Consider the following 12,764-nt stretch of genomic DNA (forward strand, 5'->3'; position numbering starts at 1 on the left):
GAGGAGAAATCTTTAATTTTGATACAGTCAAATTTCAACATTTTTTTCTTTCTCTTCCTCCCTCCTTTTTTCTTCCTTCTTTCCTCACTTTCTCTTTCCCCTGCTCCCACATTCGATTTTGCTTTGTGGGTAGTATTTTTTGGGTCTTGTTTGAGAAGTCTATCCCCACTCTACATTTCCTGCTATTAGCTTTAGAATTTTACTGCTTACCTTTAGGTCGCTAATGCATTTGAAGTTCACCTTTGTATATGGTATGAGCAAGGCATCGATACAGTGAGCTTGTTTTCCAATAGTCTATCTTTTTCTTACTGATTAAATACCAACTTTTCACATATTCATGGTCTGCCGCTGAGCTTTCTATTCTGTTCCATTGATCTACTTTTGCCCTGTACCATGTTTAACACTATGGTTTTGTATTATGTTTGCTTGACAAATAGTTAACAGTTTGTTTTATGTGCCTGGTTCTACTCTAAGTGCTTCAAAACCGTCAACACATTTCATCTTCATAATAACAGGGGTAGCTACTATTATGTTCATTTTACAGGTGAAGAAACTGAGGCACAGGGTAGTTATGTAACACGTCCAACATCACATGTGCAACGTCACAGAGCACGCCTTCTACATTTGCCCTGTTTCTCCCCTCAAAATGTCTTAACTACCTGTGAGTCTTTACTATAGCCTTCAAAATATTAGAACCATTTTGATAACTTTGCCAGAAAATTCTTCTGGAAATTTGGCAAGAATACAACTGTATGTATAGGAAGAACTTTCATCTTGAAAATGTCATACCAATTATAATTCTCCATTATTCAGGTCTTCTTAATGTACCATAATTACATTTTTACAATAAACATTTTTTGTTAAGTTAGATCAGGGACTGGCAAACTGCTGTGGTCCATGGTCCCTTTTTACATGGTCTTGAGCCAAGAATGGATTTTACATTTTTAAGGGGTTGTTAAAAAAACCAAAAATTAAAGCAAATGAAAATATGTGAGAGAGTGTATGTACCTGCAACATCTGAAGTGTTTAATATCTGGCCTCTTACAAAGAGTTTGTTGACCATTGGGTTAAACCTCGTTGTTGTTAATTGCTGCCGAGTCAATCTTAGACATAGTTTTCCTCTTTTGTATCTAATATCTTATTTTTGTCGTTGATTATTAACCTTAATCATAGTAGCCACATTTCAAGTGCTCAACAGCCCCATGTGGCTAGTGGCTATTATAATGGACAGCATGAACAGAGAACAGTTCATGCTTTATATGTCAACTTAGTTGATCATCTTTTATTCATTTTACTGATTTGCCTGTTACTCCGCTAGGATTCCAATGAAGATAATCAAATTTATATACAGTCACAGGCATTAAGTGAGTTTTATTGTTTTTAAAAACAGGCATTGTCCCCATCCCTCCAATATTTTAAGAGAGATTACTATTTCTATTTTAGAGATAAGAAAACTAAGACCTGGATCATGATCCCGTAGCTACCTGTTTACAAAGCCAGATTCTTTATATCAAATGGTGCTGTAGCATCCCCCATTCTAATAATATGTCAGTCAAGTACAATAGGTTAAATTTAATTTGACAAAACAGAGACACTTAATACAGAAAGGATGAGAATAAATATAAAAAGTAAATATAAAAAAGATACAATTTCCACTATTTGATAAATTCATATATATCAATACCTCAATTCCAAATGATACAGATAAAACTTGAGAGGAATATGAAGCCACATGTATAGGATCTAATGACAGAACTCAGATAGCTAGGAGCAGAGAAGATTCTAGGGCTCACTAAATACCCAATATAACAAATAACTTTACAACAATGAGGGTCTGAGGCTACTTTCTAAGATATATGATCCCTGTCGTTGAAAGTATTCAAAAGTGTGTCTGAGCTAGCCTGAACACAAAAATTATTAAGGGTATGCATGAATCTAACAAAGTGGGTTACACAGTACCAGTCAAAACCAGTTACAGCAATGTACCTGAACTTCACCAAGGCGATCTAGCTGTTCTTCCATCTGGTTCCTGGTAACAGTTACATCATATTCTAACTTGTCATATTCTCTCCATGCTCGTTCCAGTTCCTAAAACAAAGAGTATTAATTACTTTAACAGGAAAACATGCTTTTATGGTGCTATCCATAAAACATCTTTTCTAGATCTTAGAAAATTATGTAGATTATCTTGGCCAAAATAAAATATCATATTCCTTTACTGTTTTTCTCTTTTTTTGGTCCAATTCAACAAGATTTACTGAGCAACTTAGGTATTTATTATTATGCTACTGCTGTATTTAAATTTACTAAATAAGAAAAAAAATAATAAAAAAAAGCCCCACTGTAACTACTTACTATTCATTCATGATCTCAAAATATTTATATTGATTCTACTGTCTAAAGAGTATTACTCTGAGGGAATACTTTATTTTATTCATGACAATAAGGTAAATTTTCTCAAAGGTAATCTCCTAAAATGCAGAAGAGGTATAAGTAAAGCCGTTTCTTATCTGTGCTGATTAACATTTCTCAAGGAAATATATCAAATCCTTTATATTGCGGCATGCTGGATTTTCAATAAGCCGTTTCTTATCTGTGCTGATTAACATTTCTCAAGGAAATATATCAAATCCTTTATATTGCGGCATGCTGGATTTTCAATAAGACACCAGAAATTTGACATGACTTTATTTAGGTAATACAATAAAGCAGATTAATTCAGTTAACTATATAAGCAATTCAACAAATCCTGCTCACAGAGACTCAATACGGTCACTATCCATCTACACTTTTCATCTCTGGAAAAAAAAAAAAAATTCCGAAAACCCTAAATAACAGAATTTTTTGATAGTTGGTCTTTAACTGCCTGTAATCTACTGAGTATACAATGATTCTATAGGTGCTTAAAAGCACATCTTTACATCATCCTGTTTCAGGGATGCTACTCCATTGGCGTGTAATTACTCTTCTATGGGGTTATAATTATTCTGCAGATGTTCAGAGTAGTATAAGAGTAACATTAATAAACTGACTGACGGCAGACACTGTATTTGACCACCACTATACAACCAGAATTGAGTGTGCAGTTGGCACTTTTAAAGCAGCCAACAAATATTTACTAAATGCTTATGTTAAATGAATGAGTAACTTAGAACCTTCCCATAACCAGGGGTTTTCTGCCTTGAACTGCTCGGAACGAAACACTGACCGGTCCTGCATCATGTACATGATTGACTGTGGACCTGATCGTTGTGAGCTATAGGGTTTTCATTGGCTGATTTTTCAGAAGTAGATCGTCAGGCCTTTCTTCTTACTCTGTTTTAGTCTAGGCGCTCTGCTGAAACCTGTTCAGTATCATAGTAACATGCCAGCTCCACTGACAGGCAGGTGGTAGCTGTGCCATGAGGTGTAGTGGTCAGGAATTGAGCCCGGGTCTCCAAAAAGGAACGTGAGAATTCTACCACTGACCCCCCAGACAAATGTCACTTTAACAAGAGCAATAATCTTGGATAAGGAAAAAAGGTATTCAGTATGAAGAGATGTTAAAAAGGAAGCAATACAGGTTATCTCAAGTTCCTAAAGGCTCTTTCAGAGAGTTACTTAATTTCTTATATTCTGTAAAACCAAGAACAAAATAAAACTCAAACCCACTGCTGTCGAGTGACTCTGACTCATAGCAACACTAAAGTAAAGAGTAGAACCGCCCCCTAGGGTTTCCAAGGATGTAAATTTTTTGTTTGTTGTGCTTTAGATGGTTTACAGAGCAAATCTGTTTCTCATTAAATAATTAATATATTGTCTTGTGACATTGGTTGCCAACCCTGCAACATGTTAACACTCTCCTCTTCCTGACCTTAGGTTCCCCATTTCCATTTGTCCAGCCTTCCCATCCCCTCCTGCCTTCTCATCCTTGCCCCTGGGCCTGTGTGCCCATTTTAGTCCCGTATACACAGTTGAGCTATATGCACTATTGTCTGTTGTACAGGCCTGTCTAATCTTTGGCTGAAGGGTGAACCTCAGGAGTGACTTCAGTACTGAGTTTAAACAGTGTCTGAAGGCCATACTCTCGGATTTTCTCCAGTCTCTGTCAGACCAGTAAGTCTGGTCTTTTTTGTGAGTTTGAATTTTTTCTACATTTTTCTTCAGCATCAGTCCAGGACTCTACTGTGACCACTGTCAGGGCAGTCCGTGGTGGTGGTAGCTGGGCACCATCTAGTTGTGCTGGACTCAGTCTGGTGGTGGCTGTGGTGCTTGTGGTCCATTAGTCCTCTGGATTGATCTTTCCCTTGTGTCTTTGGTTTTCTTCATTCCCCCTTGCTCCAGACAGGGTGAGACCAGTGGAGTATCTTAGATGGCTGTTCACAAGCTTTTAAGACCCCAGACACTACTCACCGAAGTAAGATGTAGGACAATTTTCTTTATAAACTATGTTATGCCAGTTGAGCTAGATGTTCTCCTGAGACCATGGTCCTCAGCCTTTAGCCCAGTAATTCGGTCCCTCAGGGAGTCTGGATGTGTCTATGAAGTTTTGTGACCTTGCCCTGGTCAAGTTGTGCTGACTTCCCCAGTATCATGCACTGCCTTACCCTTCACCAAAGTTACTACTTATCTATTGTCTAGTTAGTGTTCTTCCCTCCGCCCACCCTTGTAATCATCAAAGACTGTTTCGGTGTGTAAACCTTTTAATGAGTTTTTATAGTAGTGGTCTCAAGCAGTTATTTGTCCTCTTCCATGGCTGTAAATTTTTACAGAAGTGGACTGACCTTTTCGTTAGCAGCCGAGTGCTTTAACCACTGCGCCACCAGGGCTCCTTTTATTTTTTGCAACTGGCTTAAAGTCACTTTTAAAAACTCATGCAATAAAGAATTATTTAAAATGCATACTTTGAAAAATTTAAATGTGTTAAAAATTTTGGCCGTTTAGAGTAATTGCTTTTTGAATTTGGGGAGGATGTCTCCTAAGCAGGTTTGGCAATGACTCTCATAATTTGCCGAGTCTCAAAATCCTGCTGTGCCTACCTGGTCTTTTGCCTTTACCCTAGGTCCTCAAACACAAGTGAACAGGAGATGACAACTATATCAAGACAAGGGGTAGCACTGGCACAACATCATTTTCCTCCCACACAATTTAATAGATTATACAAGTACAATGTTAAAACCTTAAAATATGACTTCACTTTGTCAAGATGATACAAACACACACACACACAAAAGGCAATTAAAAGGGGTAATAACTTTCAAATATATAATTATCTTAAAATCACAGGCACTGGTTACATAGTACAATACTTTCAATAAAAAAAAGTGGAGAATGCCATGCCAACCAGTTAAGAGAGTAAATGAACTCTTGCAATCTGTAACCACATGGATAAGCCTCATAATGCTAAAGGACTTTTGCCCACTTCCTGTCTCATTCTCTCCACTCTCTCACTTCTGCTTCTGGAATCATCTCCCAAACAAACTATCTGAACCCAGTTCCTCAACTCGGGCTCTACTTCCTGAAGGGAACCCAAACTAAGACAGCAACACATTGAAAGTATAACATATATGCCAATCTTTCCTTCTAATCAAGTTTAGATAAAAAGAAGTGGCAGCAAGGAGAGAATACAAAGGCATTGTATGCTTGAAGCACGCCTGATGGATGGGGCTTAATGAGAGGAGATGTAGCATCAGTAATTAAATAAAAGGTAAAGGCTGCTTTACTGATTTACCTAGTTTTAGGGACCTTGGTGACCTACCAGGTTAGGAGATGTTCTCGGAATCGAAGCTTTGATCTAGAGAGGCCCTAATATTATACATCGTATTTTTTTTTTTATGCCTAGGTCTTGGATTTGAACTAATTCCCTGAATTGACTGAATGCATGGAAGAAACCTGCTGAGATTCTGCCAGCATAAATGCAATTCAAATTTCAGTCCAGTCAGTATTTCAATGAATGAGTACCAGCTATATGCCCATATATATTTACTAACATTTGTAACCTTAAGCTACAAATATAAGTAAGTTTACATAAAGGTACAAATAACATAGTTTGTATTCTATGTAGTAAGATATGTTTTACAAGAACACATTCAGGGAGTTTGAATTAACCATTGATTTATCCTTAAGGTAAGGAAAAAGAAGACGGGAAAGTGATTATATAGGACAACAACCAAAAAAAGTGATACTCAAACAAGATTTATTTCTGTTAAGACATTTTTTATAAACTTCGTGTCAGGGATGAATGGGACAGATGATTCTAAGCCTACTGATGAGATTTAAGTTACTAAATGCAATTGGTAAGAGAAGGAATAACAGTTGGGTAGAAGTGAGCACTGTATATCCATTCCTAGGATCTCCTGAAGTTGAAATTCTAAGAATGAACACCAAATCATTAAATGGTTTCCCACTAAATGTCAGCAGGGCCCACCATTTTGATTCGACTCTGGATGGCATGGGGACATTGAGGTTTTTTTTCAATAATTTGGCATTGACAGCTTAGTCCATTTTCCTTTTCTAATCTCATATTTTCTATCCTCTGAAAGGAATCATCTATTCCAGTTAGTCAGTTCTAGTTCCTGCTTCTCCAGGTATGTCTCCCGAATTCTCATCTCAGTGCTATGGCTAAAGGAATTTTGTCCTGTATGGACCACCCTTAACTTCTCCTTTCGTCTTATACAAATCCTACCAACACTGATTAGCTCAGTGACTGCTTCCTTATGTTATTAGACATTTCAGGTGCATATAATTTCTTTATAACTTTACTATAAAAATCCACATAGGTATATGTGTTATGGTTAGAAGACCTGGATTTGAGTTCTAGACATAGCATTTATTAGCTTTGTAACCATGGGCAAGTCACTGGGCTCAATCATTCATCAAATTTGTTATGAGCATGACTATAGTGCTAGATGCTACAGCTACAAAAATGAATGAGACATGGTTTCTGATTTGAAGGAGCTCACAATCTAAAGGATATTAGTTTTTTTTAAAAAAATATATAAACATCACAGTATGATTAAGAGACTCAAAGGAGGTAGAGAAATAATAGTATTTTTAAAATCAGAATATAAATATAAGGCACTTAAGAACAGAAAAAAACTAGGTTTTGATTTCTATAAAACCTTTAAAGACAGCTCATGTTTGAAATGTTAAGTGTTTAGAATCAAAGCCATGCTGAGATTCTGGTATTGTGCCAGCTTGGAAAGACCCTTCTTAGTTAAGCTGCACTGTCTTCAGGCTTTCTTAAAAGTAGCTGCTCCCTAACAACTCCTTAAAGATACAGACAAGGGTGTTAACAGTTTTCTTCTATAACAGGGTACATTTTGCTAGGATTTCTCTTTCAAAGGGCTGCTTGAGCAGGTGCTCTTACTATATTTACAGATGACTACATCATAGGATCTAAAGCAGACTGTTTAAACTCATAAAACACTCAGTTCATAAGCTCTAAGTAAGACTTTTAGATTTGACAACCCCAAGAGGCTCTTTATAAAATCACATGACTATAGGTTAAAAGGTTCTATTAATTATACTTCTTACTCAAACCTATCATCTATACTTAGATCACACTGCAGCTATGAAATGGTAACTTTAAAAAAAAAAATACAACTTCTTAAACGCTTTTCACAGGTGCCTTCTATTGCAATGGTTGGTTAAATGAGTCCAATTACCACCTTCAAAAATTATTTTAAATCCCCCAAAATTCACGTTTATTTTCTTAATGAAATGTACTTTACATATTCATTTTAAGGATTTTTCATTTGGATGTTGTTAGGTGCTATTGAATTGGTTCCAACTCATAATGACTCTGTACAACAAAACAAAACACTGTCCAGTCCTGAGCCATTCTCACAATCGTTGCTAAGTTTGAGCCCATTGTTGCAGCCACTGTGTCAATCCATTTCATCAAGGGTCTTCCTCTTGTTCACTGACCAAACACTTTACCAAACATGATGTCCTTCTCCAGTGACTGGTCCCTCCTGATAACATGTCCAAAGTGTGAGAGATGAAGCCTTGTCGTCCTTGCTTCTAAGGAATATTCTGCTGTTACTTCTTCCAAGGCAGATTTGTTCGCTCTTCTGGCAGTCCACGGTAAACTCAATATTCTTCATCAACACCATAATTCAAAGGCATCAATTCTTCCATCTTCCTTATTCATTGTCTAGCTTTTACATGTACATGAGGCAGCTGAAAATACCATGGCTTGGATCAGGAGCACCTTAGTTCTCAAACTGACATCTTTGCTTTTTAACACATTAAAGAGGTCATTTTCAGCAGATTTGTCTAATGCAATACATCATCTGATTTCTTGACTTCTGCTTCCATGGGTGTTGATTATAGATCCAAGTAAAACAAAATCCTTGACAACTTCAATCTTTTCTCCGTTTAAAATCCTTGACAACTTCAATCTTTTCTCTGTTTATCATGATGTTGCTTATTGGTTCAGCTGTGAAGATTTTTGTTTCCTTTATGCTGAGGTGTAATTCATATTGAAGGCTATAGTCTTTGATCCTTCATCAGTAAGGGCTTCAAGTCCCCTTTACTTTCAGCAAGTAAGGTTGTGTCATCTACATATTGCATAGTATATGCAAATAGGAGTACTTACCTTCCCTGTAAAACATCTGTTTCACAAAGAAAAAAATGCCTATTAATTAGAAAAATAATTATGTTCCTTAGATAAATATAAAAAGGTCTGGTAGTACAGTGGTCAACAGCTTGGCTGCTAACCAAAAGGTCCGTGGTTCGAACCCACCAGCTGCTCCGCAGGAGAGAGATGTGGCAACTTGATTCCATAAAGATTACAGCCTTAGAAACCCTATGAGGCAGTTGTACTCTGTCCTATAGGGTCACTATGAGTCAGAATTGAGTTGACAGAATTAGGTTTTCAATGGGTTTAGATAAAAATGCTAACAACAAATTAATATTTCTTCTTCTAATAAAGATCAACCTTAAAAAGTTTAATTATATGAAAAAAAGAGAAAAAGAACTGCATAATATTTCAGCAACTTTTACTGGGAAAAAAAATTTGTGACTTACAGCAGTGGCCCGAGACAGTTCTCGACACGTACTAAGCAGCCCATTCTGTAAATCGTCCCTCTGTACCACCACGGTCTGAACGGCTGCTGGGTCGTCTGCGTTCATCTCTATCTCTTGGCTGGCTGACAGCAAAGCTTGCTCAAGCGTGTACTATCATGATAAAAAGAATGGCACTTAATGTTCTGCATCATTGAATTAATTCTTTTTACATTAGTTATCAGTGTCCAGATAATAATCATATAAAGTAATATCAATTATAGATAATAAACATAACGTCCTACTTTCTCCTTGTGGAGCTGGTGAAGTTTCTCTTCCAGAGCATGTACCACTTTATCTTGTTCACATAATCGGCTTAACTTGGCCTGGGTTATAAAAGATGTGTTTTGTTAGCAATGTTTTCTTTTCCCTGTAAGTGGAGATAGGTAGTCTCTACATGACAAGAAAACACATTAAAATAGTCACAGAACACCTAACTGGGTCAATCTTTATTTCAACTTTCAAAGTAAAATAAAAATACAGCCTATAGAGACAGAATGCTTCAAAAACAGGTATGCAGAGTAAACTAAGAAAGTATTCAACCATATTATTAAACCTATCTAATGAAAAACATTCTTAGTAATTAGACACTTTCATATGACTCTATCTCATTATTTTTAATGTGGTTAAGATTTTTTTCCCTACCATCTGCTGCTGAGGTTAAGTATTATATGCAGTCCTGAATGTAAAACACTAAATGAAGTCTATATATTTGGAAATTAAGCTCTTATGTTCTTAGAAAAAAAAAAAAAGACTGCTTCAAACTGCAATGATACAAATAAAAATATTGCTAATGAACAGTCACTTTTAGTGTTTTAATGTATTAAAGTCTTAGTACTACACTAATTTTTTAAAGTTTGAAATATGGGAAGTTAATCTAATAAAATTTCAAGATTACAAAGAACCAGTTCTTCCTCATTAATTTTCACATTAAAATGGGAATTGAAACTTGGGAAAGCCAATTTTTTTTCCTGAATTTTGTTGTTGTTGAGAATATACACAGCAAAATACACACTAATTCAACATTTTCTACATGTACAATTTAGTGACATTAATTATATTCAAGTTGTGCAAGCATTCTCACCTTCCTTTTCTGAACGTTCCTCCCGCATTAAAATCAACTCACTACTCCCTAAGGTTCCCATATAATCTTTTGAGTTGCTGTTGTCAATTTGACTTCATATACATAGTTCTTAAAAGAGCATAATGCTCAAGGTAAACATTTATTTATTTATTTTACTAGCTAAGCTAAACTACTATCTAGTTTTAAGAAGACTTTAAGGGCTATTTTTGGTTTAAGGTTAAAAACTATGTCCGGGCAATAGTTTTAGGGATCCATCCACCTTCCGTGGCTCCAGAAAGTCCAGAGTTGGGAAGCCAATTAAAAAAAAAAAGTTTAGATATCTTATAGATGCTGTAATGTCTCAAAATACAAACCCTGAAAAAACTGGAAATACGCCTCAAACTTCTTACTTTATAGCACAATGGCATGTAACCAAGAAACCTGAAACTTCACTTTCTCTGTCACTTATCTATCAAAATAACTACTGTATCTTTATTAGACAACAAAATTCAATCTATATCCAAAAAAGATGTTCAAATAACAAGTAAGGAGGTACAATTCAATGGAATAGATCCAGGAGAAATGAAGGAATAATGAGATATAAATAAAGAAGAATGCATGGTAGATCAGTGATTTAAAATATGATTTTAAAAAATGACAATTTAATTCAAAAAGGAAGCAGTAGTAAAATTCCTAGGAAGGTGATACTTTCTCTAGAAAACACAGGTAATAATTTTTCTCTGTCCCCAGTCCTCCACAATATTTTATCAGAAACAGTTTTTCGCTTTCACTGTTGTTGTGAATTAACTGCTGTAGGGTCAGCCTCCTGACTCAAGCTGACCCTATGCAGAGTGGAACAACAGGTTGCCCAGTCCTGCACAATACCCACGATCAGGGTTTTCACTGGCAGATTATCAGAAGTAGATTTCAAGACCTTTCTTCTTAGTCCATCTTAGTCTGGAAACTTTGCTGAAACTTGTTCAGCATCATAGCAACATACAAGTCTCCACTTATAGACAGGTGGTAGCTTAGCATGAAGTGCACTGTTTGGGAATCAAATCCGAGTCTCCTGCATAGAAGGCGAGAATTCTACCACTGATCATCCTTACTTAATATGTTTAACTGCTAATGATGGTGGCGGGAGGTGGTAGCGGTGGGAGTGATTTAATCTAAGAAAACTTAAAAGTAAAATGCTAATTTATTTAAAGCCATTTTGGAGGCCAGGGGAGGAAGAGCTGTTTGCCATGCTTATCTCCAGTGCCCTGGTAGAGAATATGACAGAGCACTGACAATATGTATGTATATACACACTAATACTTACATCAATGTCCGCTTCTTCAGGTCTGTATTTGTATAACGTACCTCTACATTCTTCTTGCGACAGCTACAAGGAAAGATGTCATATAGTAACTTAAAAACCATATTTTACAAATATATTTATTTAGTCTATGTGTAATATTTTAGATTTATGTTAAAATACTTAACATTGTAACAAAAATGTGACTTTAACGATTCTTAAACTTTCGAAAGCTTAATTCAAAACACAAATCATTACAAAAGCAGAAAAATAACAGTGATACAATACGCAAGATACACAAGAATGATGTTAAATTAAGCTTTTCAAACAAAATAATAAGCTGGTCAAACAAAATTATAAGGCAGCTTACATTTTTCATTTTTAACACGTTATTTTAATGAAAACTGACAAATACAATCATAGCAACCAGAATAAAATATTCAAACCAAACACACTTCAACAGTTAAAACCATCCTTTAGGGTATACATATTATCACACACTGTGTCTGTATACACTCAGATGCCAATACATCTTAGTACAGCTTAATTAACAAAACCTGTAACATATCGTATACATATACATAATATATAAACACACATACACAATATAAACTTATCTGGTTCTTCTGTCTTAAGAACTAAAAGATAATAGAGGAAAAGGATGGGTTTAATTGAAAAGAGGAAAATCATTCAAAACCTCATAAAACTAAGAGCCTACATTGCAAACGATGGAGAGTCAAATTGCATAAAAAGTTTGTATGTGTTGGTTGACACTGTTTTATTATATTTTAAGAAACTGTTATTTACAAACATCCCTTCTTCAGCTTCTTCCAAATGTCTTTTGGTCAAATGAATCCTCATTTCTGATTGTGCTTACCAAGATTTCAATAGCCATCCAATTCAGTTATACCAAAGATCACACCATAGCCTCTGCAGGCAACATTTCACTATCTCTCTTGTCTTTTAACTTTACATTGACTTCTAGACAGTAAGAAAAACATAGTAGGAAAAATTTAATTGGGGCACATTGCATGTTTTTTAAACGGCACACTTTTTTCTTAAGGTGGGGATGGATGTAATGTGTCCCAACTATATTCTAGTTTGGAAAAAGTTAAGTATCATATAATACATTTATAAGTGCACAAAAATGTGTCAGTTACAACTATACATGCCCTCTCTGTAAAAAACTGCTTGACAGTTACATACATCTTTTTAAAAAGGCATAATTTAAAAGGCAGATAACTTTAAATGGGTCTAGAAATGTGAGGGTCAGGAGGTTAAAAATATAAGCATTCCAAACATATAATAATGCTGGAAAGATTATGTGTTTCAATCCAAGACATTACTTTCACATAC

General features: G+C 35.6%; 1 protein-coding gene across 19 annotated transcripts in view; it reads right to left on the reverse strand.

Annotated features, from left to right (window-relative positions):
• PLEKHA5 (pleckstrin homology domain containing A5) overlaps window positions 1-12,764 on the reverse strand; it is a 258,711-nt gene that overhangs the window by 26,411 nt on the left and 219,536 nt on the right. For 17 of the 19 annotated variants that reach the window (XM_064284509.1, XM_064284508.1, XM_064284503.1 and 14 more), the window contains 4 exons: window positions 11,433-11,495; window positions 9,294-9,374; window positions 9,013-9,162; window positions 1,987-2,088 (listed from right to left, as the gene is read on the reverse strand). In XM_064284509.1, the coding sequence (XP_064140579.1) occupies window positions 1,987-2,088; window positions 9,013-9,162; window positions 9,294-9,374; window positions 11,433-11,495 (396 nt within the window). Of the gene's footprint in view, window positions 1-1,986; window positions 2,089-9,012; window positions 9,163-9,293; window positions 9,375-11,432; window positions 11,496-11,515; window positions 12,047-12,764 lie in introns of those variants that run through there. The other 2 variants (XM_064284534.1, XM_064284525.1) reach the window with 2 other exon arrangements.

Source organism: Loxodonta africana, chromosome 4, assembly GCF_030014295.1.
Source record: "Loxodonta africana isolate mLoxAfr1 chromosome 4, mLoxAfr1.hap2, whole genome shotgun sequence".
Classification (NCBI taxonomy): Eukaryota; Metazoa; Chordata; class Mammalia; order Proboscidea; family Elephantidae; genus Loxodonta; species Loxodonta africana.